Source organism: Stegostoma tigrinum, chromosome 23, assembly GCF_030684315.1.
Source record: "Stegostoma tigrinum isolate sSteTig4 chromosome 23, sSteTig4.hap1, whole genome shotgun sequence".
Taxonomy (NCBI): Eukaryota; Metazoa; Chordata; class Chondrichthyes; order Orectolobiformes; family Stegostomatidae; genus Stegostoma; species Stegostoma tigrinum.
In genome coordinates, this window is record NC_081376.1 from 1,103,299 (window position 1) to 1,123,926 (window position 20,628).

At 52.0% G+C, this 20,628-nt stretch overlaps 1 protein-coding gene across 3 annotated transcripts in view; it reads left to right on the forward strand.

The window, feature by feature from the left end:
- Positions 1-20,628, forward strand: part of brat1 (BRCA1-associated ATM activator 1) — a 104,636-nt gene that overhangs the window by 17,228 nt on the left and 66,780 nt on the right. For all 3 annotated transcript variants that reach the window (XM_059653882.1, XM_059653883.1, XM_059653884.1), the window contains 3 exons: positions 14,143-14,290; positions 16,081-16,492; positions 19,262-19,381. In XM_059653882.1, the coding sequence (XP_059509865.1) occupies positions 14,143-14,290; positions 16,081-16,492; positions 19,262-19,381 (680 nt within the window). The remainder of the gene's footprint in view (positions 1-14,142; positions 14,291-16,080; positions 16,493-19,261; positions 19,382-20,628) is intronic.

The following is a 20,628-nucleotide window of genomic DNA, read 5'->3' on the forward strand; positions in this document are numbered from 1 at the left end:
GAGAGAGAGCAAGGGCGCGCGCGCTCGAGAGAGAGAGAGAGAGCGAGGGCGCGCGCGCTCAGAGAGAGAGAGAGCGAGAGCGAGGGCGCGCGCGCTCGAGATTGAGAGAGAGAGCGAGGGCGCGCTCGAGAGAGAGAGAGAGAGCGAGGGCGCGCGCGCTCGAGAGAGAGAGAGAGCGAGGGCGCGCGCGCTCGAGAGAGAGAGAGAGCGAGGGCGCGCGCGCTCGAGAGAGAGAGAGAGCGAGGGCGCGCTGCGCTCGAGAGAGAGAGAGAGAGCGAGGGCGCGCGCGCTCGAGAGAGAGAGAGAGCGAGGGCGCGCGCTCGAGAGAGAGAGAGCGAGGCGCCCCGTGCGCATACAAGAGAGAGGGCGCACGCGCGTGAGAGAGAGACGTAGCGCGCGCTAGAGAGATAGAGAGAGAGAGGGAGCGCGCGCACTAGAGAGAGCGAGAGGGAGCGCACGCGAGAGCGAGAGAGAGGGCGCGCGAGAGCGAGAGGGCGCATGTGCGAGACAGAGAGTGAGGGCACGCGCGCGAGTGAGAGATGGAGGGCACGCATGAGAGAGAGAGAGGGCGCGCGCACAAGAGAGAGAGGGCGCGGGCGCGAGTAAGAGAGGGCGCGCGCACAAGACGGAGAGAGGGCGCGGGCGCGAGAGAGAGAGATGGTGTGTGCAAGATAGAGGGCGTGCAAGAGAGAGAGAAGACGCGCGCATGCGTGAGAGAGAGAGAGAGGTAGCGCGCTAGAGAGAGAGAGAGAGCGCGCGCACTAGAGAGAGAGAGGGAGCGAGGGCGCGCGCGCTCGAGAGAGAGAGAGAGCGAGGGCCGCGCGCGCTGGAGAGAGAGAGAGAGCGAGGGCGCGCGCGCTGGAGAGAGAGAGAGAGAGCGAGGGCGCGCGCGCTGGAGAGAGAGAGAGAGCGAGGGCGCGCGCTGGAGAGAGAGAGAGAGCGAGGGCGCGCGCGCTGGAGAGAGAGCGAGGGCGCGCGCGCTGGAGAGAGAGCGAGGGCGCGCGCGCTGGAGAGAGAGCGAGGGCGCGCGCGCTGGAGAGAGAGCGAGGGCGCGCGCGCTGGAGAGAGCTAGAGAGAGAGAGAGAGCGAGGGCGCGCGCTCGAGAGAGAGAGCGAGGGCGCGCGCGCTCGAGAGAGAGAGCGAGGGCGCGCGCGCTCGAGAGAGAGAGAGAGAGAGAGAGCGAGGGCGCGCGCGCTCGAGAGAGAGAGAGAGAGAGAGCGAGGGCGCGCGCGCTCGAGAGAGAGCGAGGGCGCGCGCGCTCGAGAGAGAGCGAGGGCGCGCGCGCTCGAGAGAGAGCGAGGGCGGCGCGCGCTCGAGAGAGAGCGAGGGCGCGCGCGCTCGAGAGAGAGCGAGGGCGCGCGCTCGAGAGAGAGAGAGCGAGGGAGCGCGCGCTCGAGAGAGAGCGAGGGCGCGCGCGCTCGAGAGAGAGAGCGAGGGCGCGCGCGCTCGAGAGAGAGAGCGAGGGCGCGCGCGCTCGAGAGAGAGAGCGAGGGCTGCGCGCGCTCGAGAGAGAGAGCGAGGGCGCGCGCGCTCGAGAGAGAGAGCGAGGGCGCGCGCGCGCGCTCGAGAGAGAGCGAGGGCGCGCGCCGCGCTCGAGAGAGCGAGGGCGCGCGCGCGCTCGAGAGAGAGAGAGAGAGCGCGCGCTCGAGAGAGAGAGAGAGAGCGAGGGCGCGCAGCGCTCGAGAGAGAGAGAGAGAGCGAGGGGCGCGCGCGCTCGAGAGAGAGAGAGAGCGAGGGCGCGCGCGCTCGAGAGAGAGAGCGAGGCGCGCGCGCTCAGAGAGAGAGAGAGCGAGGGCGCGCGCGCTCAGAGAGAGAGAGAGCGAGGGCGCGCGCGCTCGAGAGAGAGAGAGAGAGCGAGGGCGCGCGCGCTCGAGAGAGAGAGAGAGCGAGGGCGCGCTCGAGAGAGAGAGAGAGAGCGAGGGCGCGCGCGCTCGAGAGAGAGAGAGCGAGGGCGCGCGCGCTCGAGAGAGAGAGAGAGCGAGGGCGCGCGCGCTCGAGAGAGAGAGAGAGCGAGGGCGCGCGCGCTCGAGAGAGAGAGAGCGAGGGCGCGCCGCGCTCGAGAGAGAGAGAGAGCGAGGGCGCGCGCTCGAGAGAGAGAGCGAGGGCGGCGCGCGCTCGAGAGAGAGAGCGAGGGCGCGCGCGCTCGAGAGAGAGAGTGAGGGCGCGCGCGCTCGAGAGAGAGAGAGAGAGCGAGGGCGCGCGCGCTCGAGAGAGAGAGAGAGCGAGGGCGCGCGCGCTCGAGAGAGAGAGAGAGAGCGAGGGCGCGCGCGCTCGAGAGAGAGAGAGCGAGGGCGCGCGCTCGAGAGAGAGAGAGAGCGAGGGCGCGCGCGCTGGAGAGAGAGAGAGAGCGAGGGCGCGCGCGCTGGAGAGAGAGAGAGAGCGAGGGCGCGCGCGCTGGAGAGAGAGAGAGAGCGAGGGCGCGCGCGCTGGAGAGAGAGAGAGAGCGAGGGCGCGCGCGCTGGAGAGAGAGGAGAGCGAGGGCGCGCGCGCTGGAGAGAGAGCGAGGGCGCGCGCGCTGGAGAGAGAGCGAGGGCGCGCGCGCTGGAGAGAGAGCGAGGGCGCGCGCGCTGGAGAGAGAGCGAGGGCGGGCGCGCCGCTGGAGAGAGAGAGAGAGAGAGCGAGGGCGCGCGCTCGAGAGAGAGAGCGAGGGCGCGCGCGCTCGAGAGAGAGAGCGAGGGCGCGCGCGCTCGAGAGAGAGAGAGAGCGAGGGCGCGCGCGCTCGAGAGAGAGAGAGAGAGAGCGCGAGGGCGCGCGCGCTCGAGAGGAGAGCGAGGGCGCGCGCTCGAGAGAGAGCGAGGGCGCGCGCGCTCGAGAGAGAGAGGGCGCGCGCGCTCGAGAGAGAGCGAGGGCGCGCGCGCTCGAGAGAGAGAGGGCGCGCCGCGCTCGAGAGAGAGCGAGGGCGCGCGCGCTCGAGAGAGAGCGAGGGCGCGCGCGCTCGAGAGAGAGCGAGGGCGCGCGCGCTCGAGAGAGAGCGAGGGCAGCGCGCGCTCGAGAGAGAGCGAGGGCGCGCGCTCGAGAGAGAGCGAGGGCGCGCGCGCTCGAGAGAGAGCGAGGGCGCGCGCGCTCGAGAGAGAGAGAGAGAGAGCGCGCGCTCGAGAGAGAGAGAGAGCGCGCGCTCGAGAGAGAGAGAGAGCGAGGGCGCGCGCGCTCGAGAGAGAGAGAGAGAGAGCGAGGGCGCGCGCGCTCGAGAGAGAGAGAGAGAGAGCGAGGGCGCGCGCGCTCGAGAGAGAGAGAGAGAGCGCGAGGGCGCGCGCGCTCGAGAGAGAGAGAGAGAGGCGAGGGCGCGCGCGCTCGAGAGAGAGAGAGAGCGAGGGCGCGCGCGCTCGAGAGAGAGAGAGAGAGCGCGCGCTCGAGAGAGAGAGAGAGAGCGAGGGTGCGCGCGCTCGAGAGAGAGAGCGAGGGCGCGCGCGCGCTCGAGAGAGAGAGAGAGAGCGCGCGCTCGAGAGAGAGAGAGAGCGAGGGGCGCGCGCGCTCGAGAGAGAGAGAGAGAGCGAGGGCGCGCGCGCTCGAGAGAGAGAGAGAGAGAGCGAGGGCGCGCGCGCTCGAGAGAGAGAGAGAGAGCGAGGGCGCGCGCGCTCGAGAGAGAGAGAGAGAGCGAGGGCGCGCGCGCTCAGAGAGAGAGAGAGCGAGGGCGCGCGCGCTCGAGAGAGAGAGAGAGAGCCAGGGCGCGCGCGCTCGAGAGAGAGAGAGAGAGCGAGGGCGCGCTCGAGAGAGAGAGAGAGAGCGAGGGCGCGCGCGCTCGAGAGAGAGAGAGCGAGGGCGCGCGCGCTCGAGAGAGAGAGAGAGCGAGGGCGCGCGCGCTGGAGAGAGAGAGAGAGCGAGGGCCGCGCGCGCTGGAGAGAGAGAGAGAGCGAGGGCGCGCGCGCTGGAGAGAGTTAGAGAGCGAGGGCGCGCGCGCTGGAGAGAGAGAGAGAGCGAGGGCGCGCGCGCTGGAGAGAGAGAGAGAGCGAGGGGCGCGCGCGCTGGAGAGAGAGAGAGAGAGGGCGCGGGCTGGCGGAGGCGAGGCGCGCTGAGAGAGAGAGAGAGCGAGGGCGCGCGCGCTGGAGAGAGAGAGAGGGCGCGCGCGCTGGAGAGAGAGCGAGGGCGCGCGCGCTGGAGAGAGAGCGAGGGCGCGCGCGCTGGAGAGAGAGCGAGGGGCGCGCGCGCTGGAGAGAGAGCGAGGGCGCGCGCGCTGGAGAGAGGAGCGAGAGAGAGAGAGAGAGCGAGGGCGCGCGCTCGAGAGAGAGAGCGAGGGCGCGCGCGCTCGAGAGAGAGAGCGAGGGCGCGCGCTCGAGAGAGAGAGAGAGAGAGAGCGAGGGCGCGCGCGCTCGAGAGAGAGAGAGAGAGAGAGAGCGAGGGCGCGCGCGCTCGAGAGAGAGCGAGGGCGCGCGCGCTCGAGAGAGAGCGAGGGCGCGCGCGCTCGAGAGAGAGCGAGGGCGCGCGCGCTCGAGAGAGAGCGAGGGCGCGCGCGCTCGAGAGAGAGAGGGCGCGCGCGCTCGAGAGAGAGCGAGGGGCGCGCGCGCTCGAGAGAGAGAGAGACAGCGAGGGCGCGCGCGCTCGAGAGAGAGAGAGAGAGAGGGGCTGCGCGCGCTCGAGAGAGAGCGAGGGCGCGCGCGCGCTCGAGAGAGAGAGAGAGAGAGCGAGGGCGCGGCGAGCGCTCGAGAGAGAGAGAGAGAGAGAGAGCGAGGGCGCGCGCGCTCGAGAGAGAGCGAGGGGCGCGCGCGCTCGAGAGAGAGCGAGGGCGCGCGCCGCTCGAGAGAGAGGAGGGCGGCGCGCATCGAGAGAGAGCGAGGGCGCGCGCGCTCGAGAGAGAGCGAGGGCGCGCGCGCTCGAGGAGAGAGAGAGACAGCGATGGGCGCGCGCGCTCGAGAGAGAGAGAGAGAGAGCGAGGGCGCGCGGCGCTCGAGAGAGAGAGAGAGCGAGGGCGCGCGCGCTGGAGAGAGAGAGAGAGCGAGGGCGCGCGCGCTGGAGAGAGAGAGAGAGCGAGGGCGCGCGCGCTGGAGAGAGTTAGAGAGCGAGGGCGCGCGCGCTGGAGAGAGAGAGGAGAGCGAGGGCGCGCCGCGCTGGAGGAGAGAGAGAGAGCGAGGGCGCGCGCGCTGGAGAGAGAGAGAGAGCGAGGGCGCGCGCGCTGGAGAGAGAGAGAGAGCGAGGGCGCGCGCGCTGGAGAGAGAGAGAGAGCGAGGGCGCGCGCGCTGGAGAGAGAGAGAGGGCGCGCGCGCTGGAGAGAGAGCGAGGGCGCGCGCGCTGGAGAGAGAGCGAGGGCGCGCGCGCTGGAGAGAGAGCGAGGGCGCGCGCGCTGGAGAGAGAGCGAGGGCGCGCGCGCTGGAGAGAGAGCGAGAGAGAGAGAGAGAGCGAGGGCGCGCGCTCGAGAGAGAGAGCGAGGGCGCGCGCGCTCGAGAGAGAGAGCGAGGGCGCGCGCTCGAGAGAGAGAGAGAGAGAGAGCGAGGGCGCGCTGCGCGCGCTCGAGAGAGAGAGAGAAGAGAGAGAGCGAGGGCGCGCGCGCTCGAGAGAGAGCGAGGGCGCGCGCTCGAGAGAGAGCGAGGGCGCGCGCGCTCGAGAGAGAGCGAGGGCGCGCGCGCTCGAGAGAGAGAGAGACAGCGAGGGCGGCGCGCGCTCGAGAGAGAGAGAGAGAGCGAGGGCGCGCAGCGCTCGAGAGAGAGCGAGAGAGCGAGGGCGCGCGCGCGCTGCGAGAGAGCGAGGGCGCGCGCGCGCTCGAGAGAGAGAGAGAGAGAGAGCGCGCGCTCGAGAGAGAGAGAGAGAGCGAGGGCGCGCGCACTCGAGAGAGAGAGAGAGAGCGAGGGCGCGCGCGCTCGAGAGAGAGAGAGAGAGAGAGCGAGGGCGCGCGCCGCTCGAGAGAGAGAGAGAGAGAGCGAGGGCGCGCTGCGCTCGAGAGAGAGAGAGAGAGAGCGAGGGCGCGCGCGCTCGAGAGAGAGAGAGAGAGCGAGGGCTGCGCGGCGCTCGAGAGAGAGAGAGAGAGCGAGGGCGCGCGCGCTCGAGAGAGAGAGAGAGAGCGAGGGCGCGCGCGCTCGAGAGAGAGAGAGAGAGCGAGGGCGCGCGCGCTCGAGAGAGAGAGAGAGCGAGGGCGCGCGCGCTCGAGAGAGAGAGAGAGAGAGGGCGCCCGTGCGCATACATGAGAGAGGGCGCCCGTGCGCATACATGAGAGAGGGCGCACCGCGCGTGAGAGAGAGACGTAGCGCGCGCTAGAGAGATAGAGAGAGAGAGGGAGCGCGCGCACTAGAGAGAGCGAGAGGGAGCGCACGCGAGAGCGAGAGAGAGGGCGCGCGAGAGCGAGAGGGCGCATGTGCGAGACAGAGAGTGAGGGCACGCGCGCGAGTGAGAGATGGAGGGCACGCATGAGAGAGAGGGCGCGCGCACAAGAGAGAGAGGGCGCGGGCGCGAGTAAGAGAGGGCGCGCGCACAAGACGGAGAGAGGGCGCGGGCGCGAGAGAGAGAGATGGTGTGTGCAAGATAGAGGGCGTGCAAGAGAGAGAGAAGACGCGCGCATGGTGAGAGAGAGAGAGACGGTTAGCGCGCTAGAGAGAGAGAGAGAGAGCGCGCGCACTAGAGAGAGAGAGGGAGCGCACGCGAGAGAGAGGGCGCACGAGAGCGAGAGGGCACGCGTGCGAGAGAGAGAGTGAGGGCGCTGCGCGGCGAGTGAGAGAGGGGAGGGCACGCGCGAGAGAGAGAGAGGGCGCGCGTACAAGAGAGAGTGGGCGCGGGCGCGAGTGAGAGAGGGCGCGCGCGCAAGAAGGAAAGAGGGCGCGCACGAGAGTGAGAGACGGTGCGTGCAAGATAGAGGGCGCGCAAGAGAGAGAGAAGACGCGCGCATGCGTGAGAGAGAGAGCGTGCGCGCGAGTGAGAGAGAGAGAGAAGGCATGCACGAGGGAGAGAGAGGACGCGTGAGCGAGAGCAAGCACGTATCTGTCAGGCAGAGAAGGAGTGAGCAAGCGTGCACCTCTGAGCCGAGAGACCAAGCGTGTGCCTATGACAGTGACTGACTGCCTGTGTTGTGCCTAAGAGTGTGTGTGCCTGTGACGGTCAACGAGGGAGTGAGCGTGTCCCTGTAGGGAAGGGAAGGAGAGAGCAAACTTGTGACTGTGAGGTAGAGTGAGCGAGCACATGCCTGTGAGACAGACAGAGAGAGAGAGAGCGCGTTTGCTTGTGAGGCAGAGGGAAAGAGAGAGCAAGCGTGTTTGCCTGTGAGAACGAGACAGAGTCTGCATGTTTGCTTGTGAGACAGAGTGAGAGAGCACACAGATGTGTGCCTGTGAGACACAGAGAGACTGTGTGTGAGCTTGTGAGGAAGAGAAGTGAGCGAGCATGTGCCTGTGAGAGAGAGTGAGCGAGAGCACACCTGTGAGACAGAGAGAGAACGAGAGAGAGAGTGCGCTTGCCTGTGTGAGAGCGAGAAAGAGAGTGCCTGTGGCAGGGAGAGAGAGAGAGAGAGAGACAGCGCAGCAGAGTGCTGGTGCCAGAGAGAGGCAAGGAGACTGAGAAAGAGTGTCTGTGCCAGAGAGAGAAAGAGAGAGCAGTTGTGCCTGAAAGACAGTGCGAGCATATGTCTGTGAGGGGGCTTGTGCCTGTGAGAGAGTAATAGACTGAGCGCATGTGTGCCTGCGAGAAAGAGAGAGAGAGAGCATGTTTGCCTATGAGAGAGAGAGAGAGATACAGCACGTTTGTCTTGTGAGAAAGAGAGAGTGTGTTTGCCTGTGTGTGAGAGAGAGAGAGAGAGAGAGAGAGAGAAAAAGACAGTGCCTGTGCCAGAAAGGGAGAGCGGCAGAGTGCCTGTGCTGCACAGAAAAAGAGTCAGAGACAGAGTGCCTGTGCCACAGAAAGGGAGGGTGTGTGCCTGTGCCAGAGAGAGAATGAGAGCAATTGTGCCTGAGAGAGAGTGCAAGCACTGTTTGTGAGTGGCCTTGTGCCTATGAGAGAGTGATAGAGTGAACCTTGTGTACCTGTGAGAGAGAGAGAGCACGTTTGCCTATGAGACAGAGAGAGATATGGCACACTTGCCTGAGAGAAAGAGAGAGTACGTTTGCCTGTGTGTGAGAGAGCGCGAGAGCAACAGCACATTTGCCTGTGAGAAAGTGAGATTGTGTACCTGGGAGTGAGTGGGGAGAGTGTGAATCTGGGAGTGAGGCAGGGGAAAGTGCAAGTCTGGGACTGAGGAGGGGAGAGCGAGCGCATGTGTGTAGTGGGGAGAGAGCGCGTGTGTGGGTGTTGGGGAAGAGTGCATGTCTGAGATGAGGGGGTGGTGCATGTGTCAGAGAGAGAGCACGAGCATATGCATGTGTGAGAATGAGTATGTGCGAGTTTGTTTTTATTCATTGACGGGATGAGTGCGTCGCTGGCTAGGCAGCATTTATTTGCCATCCCTGATTGCCCAGAGGACAGTTCAGAGTCAGCTGCATTGCTGTGGGTCTGGAGTCACATGTAGACCAGACCAGGTAAGGATAGCAACATCCTTCCCGAAAGGACATGTGTGAACCTTATCCCCACTTGATATTTCCTGCGCATTAGCCAATTTTCTATTCATACCAGTATATAACCTCCAACATCGTAGGAAGTCTTATGACTTATTCTTTTGTGAGGTACCCTGTTGAACACCTTCAGGAAGTTCAAATGTAGCACATCTGTTGGTTTTTCTGTATCCACTCTGGTTGAATCTTACTTGAAAAACTGTAACAAATTAATCAGATATGATTTCCCTTTCATGAAGCCATGCTGATTCTTCCTGATCAGATAATGATTTTCTAAATATTCTGCTATAACTTGCTTGATTGATTCAGAAATTTTCCCAACAGTAGAGGTTGGGCTAATCAACCTATAGTTGTCATGCTTTTTGCCTCTGTTGGCAGTTTTCCGACAGCTTCTCCAAATTCCAAAGATTTTTAGAAAATTATAACCAACGCATCCACTATTTTTTTGGATTTTTGTTTTGGATAGTAATGTTGTGCAGTGATATGGTTCAAGGCAGAAGATAGATACAAGATAATAGAGCTGGTGCAGACACTGGGCAACATGGTGACTCAGTGGTTCGCACTGCTGCCTCAGTGCCAGGGACCCGGGTTCAATTCCACCCTTTTACAACTGTCTGTGTGGAATTTACGCACTCTCCGTGTGTCTGCGAGGGTTTCCTCTGGGTGCACCGGTTTCCTCCCACATTCCAAAGATGTGCAGGCTCGGTGGATTGCCATGCTGAATTGCCCAGTGTCTAGGGGTGGGTCTGGGTGGGATACTCTGAGGGTCGGTGTGGACATGTTGGGCCGAAGAGCCTGTTTCCATGCTGTAAGGATTCTATGTCTATGACATGAAGGGCTGAAAGGCCTGTTTCCGGACTTCATAATTCTGAGATTCTGTATGTGTGTGTTTGAGAGGGTCCATTTTTGTGAGAGAAAGTGAATGCTCATAAGTGTAAAAGAGTGCATGTGTTTGAGTGTGTATGTATGTTTACGAGAATGTGTGCCCACAAGTGTGAGAGTGCATTTTTGTGTCTCAGTGTATGTGCTTGCTTGTGTGGAAAAGTGCAAGTTTGTGTGTGTGAGTCCGTGTACCCTGAGACTGGGATTGAGCTGGACACGTTAAAAGCCAGATGCTGCTTTGTAGACATGTTTCGAAACACACGTATATACGTAAACACAGCCCGCAGATCTATTCTCACACTGGACTTGGAGAGGACCAGAATCCAAGCTGGTTGACAAACAGCTTCTGACATCCACTCTCATATGAATTCTGCTAGGCCAGTGTAGAGTGTGCGCCACCTGAATGAAATGCAAGTTGGTTATTAGTTCAGTGCAATTCATTATATTTCAGGGCGGCACGGTGGCTCAGTGGTTAGCACTGCAGCCTCACAGTGCCAGGGACCCGGGTTTGATTCCATCCTTGGGCGACTGTCTGTGTGGAGTTTGCACGTTCTCCCCGTGTCTGCGTGGGTTTCCTCCGGGTGCTCCGGTTTCCTCCCACAGTCCAAAGATGTGTAGGCTAGGTGGATTGGCCATGCTAAATTGCCCATAGTGTTCAGGGGTGAGTGGGTTACAGGAGGATGGGTCTGGGTGAGATTCTTCAAGGGGCGGTGTGGGCTTGTTGAGCCAAAGGGCCTGTTTCCACACTGTAGGGAATCTAATCTAATCTAATCTTCGGTCACCCGAGTTCTGCACTGTCTTTGTCGAGCTCTGGTTCTTATTTTTCATTTATTAAGGGGATGAGGGTGTTGGTAGCTAGGCAGCCTTCGCTGCCTATCCCTAATTGCCCAGAGAGCAGTTGCTGTGGATCTGGAATCACGTATAGACCAGACCCGGTAAGGATGGCAGTTTCCTTCCCTAAAAGACATTAGCGAAACAGATGAGTTTTAGAACATAGAACGTAGAACATGGAACAATATAGCGCAGAACAGGCCCTTCAGCCTTCCATGTTGCGCTGACCTGTGAACTAGTCTAAGCCCCACCCCCTACACTATCCCATCATTATCCATATGCTTATCCAAGGACTGTTTAAATGCCCCAATGTGGCTGAGTTAACTACATTGGCAGGCAGGGTGTTCCATGCCCTTACCACTCTCTGAGTAAAGAACCTGCCTCTGACATCTGTCTTAAATCTATCACCCCTCAATTTGTAGCTATGCCCCCTTGTACAAACTGTAGTCATCATCTTCGGAAAAAGACTCTCACTGTCCACCCTATCTAATCCTCTGATCATCTTGTATGTCTCTATTAAATCCCCTCTTAGCCTCCTCCTCTCCAATGAGAACAGACCCAAGACCCTCAGCCTTTCTTCATAGGGCCTGTGCTCCAGACCAGGCAACATACTGGTAAATCTCCTCTGCACCTTTTCCAATGCTTCCACATCCTTCCTATAATGGGGCGACCAGAACTGCACGTAGTATTCCAAATGAGGCTGCACTAGAGTTTTGTACATTTGCAGCATGACACCACGGCTCCGGAACTCAATCCCTCTCAATAAAACCTAAAACACCATAAGCCTTCTTAACAGCGCTATCAACCTGGGTGGCAACTTTCAGGGATCTATGTACATGGACACCAAGATCCGTCTGCACATCCACACTACCAAGAATCTTTCCATTGACCCGGTATTCTGCCTTCCTATTATTCCTCCCAAAGGGAATCACCTCACATTTATCTGTATTAAACTCCATTTACCACCTTTCAGCCCAATTCTGCAATTTACCCAAGTCTCCCTGCAACCTGCAACATTTTTCCACACTGTCCACCACTCCACCGACTTTAGCGTCACCTGCAAACTTACTAACCCATCCACCTATGCCTGCGTCCAAGTCATTGATTAAAATGACAAACAGTAGTGGTCCCAAAACAGATCCTTGAGGCACACCACTAGTAACCGGACTCCAGGCTGAATATTTTCCATCAACCACCACTCGTTGCCTTCTTACAGAAAGCCAGTTTTTAATCCAAACTGCTAAATCTCCCTCAATCCCGTTGCTCTGTATTTTCTCCAATAGCCTACCATGTGGAACCTTATCAAAGGCTTTACTGAAGTCCATGTACACCACATCAACTGCCCTACCCTCATCCACATGCTTGGTCATCTTCTCAAAAAACTCAATGGGGTTTGTGAGACACGACCTTCCCTTGACGAATCCATGCTGACTATCACCAGTCAAATTGTTGCTTGCTAGATGATTATAAATCCTATCTGTTATAATCCTTCCCAAAATTTTCCTACAACAGACGCAAGTCTATAATTACCTGGGTCATCTCTACTGCCCTTCTTGAACAAGGGCACAACATTTGCAATCCTCCAGTCCTCTAGTGCTAAACCTGTAGACAATGAGGACTCAAAGATCAAGGCTCAAGGCTCTGCCACCTCCTCCCTAGCTTCCCAGACAATCCACGGAAAAATCCCATCTGGTCCAGGGGATTTATCTACCTTCACACCTTCTAGAATTGATAACACCTCCTCCTTACTAACCTTAATCCTTTCAATTCTGGTAGCCCGTAACTCAGTTATCTCCTCTACAATATTCTCCTGTTCCTCAGTGAAAACAGATGAGAAATAATCATTTCGCACCTCTCCAACCTCCGCAGGGTCCACACACAACTTCCCACTTCTGTCTTTGACTGGCATTTTTCCGACAATCAACAACGGATTCCTGGTCATCGTTAGATAACTCCAGTTTTTTTTTTCTATTGATTTCGAATTACACCATCTGCCGTGACAGGATACAAACCTGGCTCCCCCTCCCCAGAGCCTCTCTGATGAAGGGTCTAGGCCCGAAACGTCAGCTTTTGTGCTCCTGGGATGCTGCTTGGCCTGCTGTGTTCATCCAGCCTCACATTTTATTATCCCCAGAGTATTTCCTAGGTTTCTAGGTTAACAGTCCAGTAATAATACCACTCGGCCATCACCTCCTCCTTTTAAGTTGTAAAAGCGTAAGGAAAGGCTTAGCTATACTGCTTAGCCCATTATAAAAGTCATTATGTTAATTATTGAAAATGATCAGTTTATTGTTTTATGATTCTACTCAGCAAATTTTTTTGTCATTGTTGATTTAAAATCATGTTTAATATTGTGCCAAACCCAAACTCAGGCAGCAGCTGCTAGGTTTTTTGCCAAAGAGGAATGAGAAGCTCATGAGAAGTCTGCTTTTTCAAAGACTGGCAAAGGAGCTACTTTAGCTCAAATAGAAGCCACAAGTTATCAAGATGCTCAGCAGGCCTGGAGACAGCTGTGCAGAGAAACCCCTTGCCAAACTTTGTGAAGACTGTGATTCTGATGTGTTGAATCTGTTTCTCTCTGCAAATGCTGCCTTGCTTGCTGACCATTTCAGTCATGTTGTGTTCAGATATCAGATTTTCAGCATCAGCAGTAATTTGCTCTGCTGTTTTGTATTCCAGGCTGAGGGCTTGAAAATGTGATTAGTTTAAATTTAAGATGAGAATATATTTATCACTTAATGCTAAAAGCAATTTTTCTCATAACAGGGTCCATGTATTTTGGATCAGTGATAATGGGAATTGCAGATGCTGGAGAATCCAAAATAACAAAGTGTGAAGCTGGATGAACACAGCAGGCCAAGCAGCATCTCAGGAGCACAAAAGCTGACGTTTTGGGTCTAGACCCTTCATCAGAGTGCTCTCTGATGAAGGCTCGAGGCCCGAAACGTCAGCTTTTGCGCTCCTGAGATGCTGCTTGGCCCGCTGTGTTCATCCAGCTTCACACTTTGTTACCATGTATTTTGGATGTTGGTGTCCAGATGATACGTAGGTTCGTCCAGGTTCCAATGAATTGTCATCAACTCAAAACATTAACACAGCTTTCTCCCTACAGATGCTGCCAAACCTGTTAAGTTTCACCAGCAATTTCTGTTCTTGTTTCAATAAAGTGGAGCTGGTTTCTTAATATGAATGACTAAGTTTTGTATAATTATCTGTTAAAGCTATAGTTTTAAAGGTTATCATGTTGAAACTTGAACTTTCAATAGATTCATAAATAGCCGTATGGAGAGTAAAACCCAAGAAACTATCGCTAAAACAATGTAAAACAGTTCTTTCCAGCAATGTCACTTGTTCCCAATTCTGGGCAACCAAAGGATGGGGAGATGGAGTTACAGAAACAGGTGATGCGCTAGGGCCCATAATTTTTCTCTGGCCCTGTTAGAGTCAAGCTTTTAGACATCACTCTACTATCTCCTTATGTGGCATCATATCAAATTATGTTTGAAAATGCATCTGTGAAGTGCCTAAGGTTCTTTGAACAGCGTTGTATAAATGCAAGAAGTCAGTTAATTCTGTGTTTCCTTTAAATTTGACTGAAACCACAATTCTTGGTAGTTTTGACTGAAGTAAAATCTACTTTTGTATTCTCTACATCTGGTTTCTTATTGCTTTGTAATAACATAAAAACAAAGGAAGTCACATTGAAATGGTATTCTGCCTGTCTTGAGCTTTCAATTTTTTGTGGTGCGAGGAAAGGAAGGGATGCTTGGAAAATGACTAAGTCAGGCCCGCTTACACGACTGTTGATACTCATCATCTGACTGTCATTTTCTTGGTGGCCATTTTGTTTCTCAAATTTCTAGAGAAAGGTGAAGTGGCAGGTCAGGCGATTTTTCTGTGAAATAATTTATTTTTGGTTGAAGTTTACCAAACAAAAGTGTTTGTACAAGCAGTGCTGTTGCTGTTTCAGGATAATGGAATTATGCGCCATCTATTTGGGAATCCAAAAAAGCTTGGAACAGGAGCATGGGAGGAAGCAACTGTACGATGTGGATGGCTGTTAGGGATCCAAAATATGCTGCAGCATGAAGCTGTAATTGAATTTCTCTATAAATATGGTAATCTTTTTTTGTTGTATGCAAACAATTTTTGTTGTAAATATTAATTAAAGATTAATAAAAAGCCTTGGGCGAATGATTGATTGATAATGAAAATCTGAATCTTACAGGAAAAATCATAGAGGAGTAATTTCTTCTCTTCTGGAGTCGGTCAGCTCAGAAGGCTGGTTTGTGATGCAGTAATGTCAACAGCCTGAGTTCAGTTACTGTACTGGTTAAGGTCACAGTGAAAGTGTAACGTTCTCAACCTTATCCCGGAACACATTTCCCCTAAGATATGGTGACCCTCGAGTCAAACCACACACACACCCACCCACCCCCCCCCCCCCCCCCCCCCGGTTATCTGTCTAATGAGAGAGCAGCCTTATGGTTGGCTGGGCGATTATAGTGCCTTTACCTTTACCATTTTGTTTCTGTGCAGATTGAGGAGGCTATCTCTGCATATTTATTCCAACCAAGGAACCTTTTATATTTGTCCCTGAGGTTGTAAACTATTATCTATTTTTCTTCTGTCATGTTATGATCCCTGCTAACTTTACTGCAGGACAAATCAGATCCCAAAGTGAAACTTGGCTTGTTAGATCATTTTTTTGTTTTTCAGTGATTTAACCTAGTTATTTTTCTGTGAAACATTAGCACATAAGGCTGTAGATTTGGTTTTAACAATAAAACAGCAATTTATTATACAAAACAAAACAAAACAAAACAATCTCTCCAAGTAAAATACAGTTTTAAACATTTCAAAACACACGGCAAACCAAAATCCCATTTACTTCCCAATTTATCAATTTACAGTTCTCACCAGCCAGAGAAATTTCCCTTCCCAATGAAATCTGTAGGTTTGATGAAATTCCTCAAGTTTTCTGACCTGTGAGCTGTGAAGTCTTATCCTTTTCTCCTCACATTACTGAGATATTGGACAGTCTCAGCTGGAATAACCATTGCAGATTTATAAAAAAATACTGCTGGTTTGGAAGTTTCAGAAACCAAGTTCTTTCTTTGAGGTAACTTAGTTCCCAACTGATCTGAACAATCTCCTTTTTCTGGGTGACGCCATACTGTCAACTGACTTTAGTAAGGTCCTCTATGAACTGAACCCCAAAAGTTTTCTGCTATCTAGGCTTTTCTAAGCTAAGATCTGCCTTTGAATATTCCAAACACAAAAGCAATAAAATGTGTTTCAATGCTTTTCTTCCCCAGTTGTGTCCCCCTGCGGTATAAACAAACATCCATTTACACTCCAGGGGGTCTTCAGATCATCTATTCACTGAATCATCCGGTTTAAAATCATAACTCTGAAACTACTGACCTTGTTAATTTTTAAACCCCTCCCCAAAAATAGATCAACACTTTACTTCACTGCTTTGAAATCATACAAAAAACATATTAATATATATAAATCACTGTTCACACAATACAAGCTTGCAAGAACTGTTTCTGAATTTTCACAAGGATTAATTATTTGTGTTTTAGCCAGCATTGTTTTTAAAGTTTGGGTCAGGCCTGTATTTTGATTATATCACTGAAACTCCTTGATTAACTAGTCATGTAAACCTTTATTTCTATTGAATATGCCCCATTTTAAATTGTGAAATGGGTTTTACATCATTGGTGGCAGCAGGTTAATGAATCTGTGTATGTGCATTAATATGAGATTTCAGCATCGCAGCTTTTATAAGGATGACTCCAGTTGATGAGTTTGGATTTTTATTTTATCAGAGAAATTGCTATATTGTCCCGTTCCTAATTTCAGCAAAAGATGACATTTACTTTCTCCTTTTTGTTAACAGATTGTATTGATGAAATTATACGGCTTCAGGAGGACCCGAGTATATTTGTGGCCTCAACTGCTAGTCAACTTTTAGCAGACATTTTGTCTTTCTCCTTACAACATTCCAAGCATGCTGCTCTGGGAAGTAGCAGCACAATCCAGTTATCTAACAAAGTTACAGTTTTGCATTCTACTAATTGGCCAGATTATATCTCTCCAATTACTGGTCACATTGAAGATTTCCTGAAGTCTGATATCACTTCCAATGTCCAACAGGCTCTGAAACTACTATCCAAGGTCTCTGGAACCAGGCATCCTGTTGCCGTAATATTGCTATGGCCTAAGATAGAAGAAAGTGTAGAGTTACTTTTAAAGGGTGATCTGACTGGAATTGGTCAACCCTTAGCAGAGCTTTTCTTGAATGTATCCAGGTAAGATTGGAATAACTAATAACTATCTAATGAAAGTAAAGTATTTTGAATGATAAAGAAACTTGCCATCATGTGTACAGAGAGAAAGAGTTAATGTTTTGAGTCCAATATGACGTCTATAGTCTCTCTACAGACGCTTGCTGACATGCTGAGTTTCCCCTGAATGTTTTCTGTTTGTTTTTCAGAGCTATTTCATGTTCTTTTGGCATCATAAATAAATGAGGTGAAATTGTGATTAGCAGACTTGCTGCAATACAGTAAATTACAATTTATACACCAACTTTACTGTAGTATGGCATCCCAAACCGCATCTGACCATTATAAACATAATTTGATGCTGAGTTACGTAAGAAGTTATTAGGGAAGATAAAATTCTAGTTAAATGGGTAGGTTTTAAGGACAGAGATGGAGTGAGATAATATGAATTTATTACATTTCCAGCTGGATTAATTTTTAACCAGAAAATCATGGTAACTAATGTCTTACACTTGTCGGGGGTGGGGGCAAGGCTGCGCACACTGAAAAGCTTGTAGTCTCATGTTTGTAAATGCATCTGTTTAAATTATGAAGCAAAATTGTCTCCTGCTTCCTGCTGTGATGCCACTTGGAGTTACTTGAATCATATTGTGCATGTTCCTGTGAGTGATTCCGGTTCTAGAGCATAAAAACTAAAGCACTAGCCAAGTAGTTTGGAGAAATAACCAGAAGTGTTATTAATAAATTTACCTGAGTTTATTTTGTGAATCAATCCAAGAGAATGTAGTCTGGCAACATTTGAGTGTGCAGCAAATAAAGGTGGATAAATCCCCAGTCTGGATCGGGTGTATCCTATAAATTTATAGGAAGCTAGGGAAGTGATTGCTTGGCTCCTTGCTGAGATGTTTGTACCATTGATAGCCACGAGTGAGGTGCCGGAAAACTGGAGGTTGGCTGACGTGTTGCCATTATTTAAGAAAAGTGGGACGGAAAAATTAAGGAACTAATAGACCATAGTACCTGATTTAAGTGGAGGGCAGATTGTTGTATTCGATTCTGAGATACAAGATTTACATGTTTTTGGAAAGGCAAGAATTGATTAGGGATTGTCAACGCGGTTTTATGTGTGGGATATCGGGTCATAGTCTTTAATTGAGATTTTTGAAGAAATGACAAAGAGGACTGATGAAGGCAGGGGTGGACGTCGTCTAAATGGACTTCAGTAAGGCGTTTAAAAAAGTTCTACATGGTGAAGTGGTTAACAAGGTTAGATCACATGGAACACAGGGAGAACTAGCATTTGGATACAAAATTGGCTCAAAAGTAGAAGACAGAGGGTGGTAGTGGACAGTCGCTTTTTGGACTGGAGGCCTATGACCAGTGGTGTGCTGCAAGGATCGGGCTGGATCCACTGCTTTTTCTCATATAAATGCTTTGGAAGTATCTACAGAAGGAATGGTTAGTAAGTTTTCAGATGATACCAAAATTGGTGGTGTAGAGGACAGTGAAGAAGATTACTTCAGAGTACAACAAGACCTTGATCAGATGGGCCAATAAGCCATGTGTTGGTGGATGGCTTTTAATCTTGATAACTGTGAGGTGCTGTGTTTTGGTAAGGCAGATCTGGACAGGATGTGCAATGTTAAAGTCCTGGGGAGTGTTGCCAAACAGAGACCTCGGAGTGCAGGTTCATAGTTCCTTGAAAGTGGAGTGGCAGGCAGACAGGGTGGTGGGGGTGAAGAAGGCATTTGATGCGCTTGCCTTTATTGATCAATGCATTGAATATGGGAGTTGGGAGGTCATGTTGTGGCTGTACAGGACTTTGGTTAGGCCACTTTTAGAATACAATGTTCAGTTCTGATTTCCCTGCTATGGGAAAGATGTTGTTAAACTTGAAAGGGTTCAGAAAAGATTTATAAGGATGTTGCCAACGTTGGAGGATTTGAGCTATAGGGTGAGACTGAAGAGCTGAGGCTATTTTCCCTGAAGCGTTGGAGGCTGATGGATGACCTTTATAGAAGTTTATAAAGCCATGAGGAGCATAGATAGGATGAATAGTCAAGATCTTTTCTGCAGGGTAGGGAATCCAAAACTAGAGGACATAGGTTTAAGGTGGGAGGGGAAAGATTTAAAAGGGACCTAAGGGGCAACTTTTTCACGTAGAGGGTGGCATGTGTATGGAATGTGCTACCAGAAGAAGTGGAGGCTGGTATAAATAAACATTTAAAGGGCATGTGGGTAGGTCCATGAATGGGAAGGATTTAGAAGGATATGAGCCAACTGCTGGCAGATGGGACGAGATTAATTTAGGCCATCTGGTCAATATGGACAAGTTGGGCTCCTCTGTTTCCATGCTGTACATATCCCTGACTCTAAACAAAAACTCTGCTGTGTGTAATTTACTGTGAACTCACCATGGCATTTACAAAGTTAGCAGAGTGCAACATTGTAATTTTGACTATCCAAACATTTAGTTTTGCTAATTAGAAAACTGAAACTGCCGCTTTGTTACAATATCCTCATTTCCTGTGAGGATCTTCTGTCATGATCAATTGCGTGATCCATTGGTGGTAGAAAAATTGCTAATCAGTCTACCTACTTATGCCAGGTACCAGTGGCAGTATCTCTGGAAATTTTCCACATTCCTGATCAGGGATAATGCCACAGAAGCAGGAAGGAAACAGGAGACAAATATCTATGGCATTTTGATTGGTATCAAAACTTTGTGGTGATGTGTGATGACTTATTTTTTATATTTAGAGTGAAAAGGGTAACTTTGATTTTATTCTGCAGATCAGTTCCTAGTGAAGTACTGGAGCTGAAGTTCTGGCCATTGCTAGGTCTCTTATTGAGATCTATGAATCAAATTGAAGCATTGACATTGGCTTCTGGGATTCTAAAGCTAAAAAATTGGTATGGACGTCAAAGCATTTACTTGTATTACATATTGTTGAGTAAATAAGTTTTATGTGCAGTGTAAATACTGTGTAGTTGGACATTGCCTGCTGCTCCAATTCAACCATGTACCACTCTGAGCCCTGTATGTAATGTAAAATTTACTTGTCGAGAGAGTGCACTCTCATTTTAATCTGATAATTCTGCTTTTGCCAAGAAGAGGTGAGCTGGTATATGCTTTGATGTGAATGTTTTCTTTAAATTATTGTAGACTAGCAATTCAGCACCCATTGTTCCCATTTTTCAGTTTGTATCCAAAACAGGGTCTAGGCCCGAAACATCAGCTTTCCTGCTCCTCTGATGCTGCTTGGCCTGCTGTGTTCACCTAGCTCTACACCTTGTTATCTCAGATTCTCCTGCATCTGCAGTTCCTACTATTTCTGAAAAGATTTTTATTTAGGTTTAGTTCCTCCAGATACCACCTCTGGCCCAGTCCCATCCATTGCAGTCACTTGCACTGCAGACCCGGTATGTTTCCTGCTCTTGAAACTTTTCCTTAAATGCTTACTGTGCCTTCTTTGCCTGGCCCATTTTTTCCTATCTGGTGGTATCCATTCTATATGAGTGTAATAGACCAAAAGTCTGGGAGCTGAAATATAAGTTTTGCCAATGTCTGTCATCTCTGATGATATCCTGCAGGTGCCTCAGACAGTTCTTTATTAGAGATTTTGTCTCTTCAAGTTATGTGTAAGATTTTACATGGGCAATGCTGTGGGAAGATATACAGCTTAGTGATACTGCTCTCTACCATGTTTCACTGGCATAGATTGTAGTTATATTACAATGGACATGTAGACATGCAACATCTGGCTGTGTTGATGATGTTGGATACCTGCATTGTGTGAAGCTGCTGGAAGACCGATATGGCTTAGCCGATTCTTGTCTGGAGATCGACTTTTAATCCACTTTCCCTTTGTAGGAGGGGTGAATGACATTGTCAATGTTTTGTGGACTGATGATTGGAAGTGGGGAGTCTTTTGGTCTTCCAGCCATCATTGTCTTCTAACAGCTGATACATAGATCAGCCTTGGCAGTACTGCTCTTAAGACCGGTAGTCATGTTTTGAAATGTAACCAATTCTTTGAGGCAGTGCCATTTGAAACCATGATGAAATTGATAACTGAGATAGCAGGAATGTTGAGAGTATTTCTGAACCTATGTTGAAGGAGTCAGTGGTGTCCATACTGGTCTTAACAGAGCAGTTA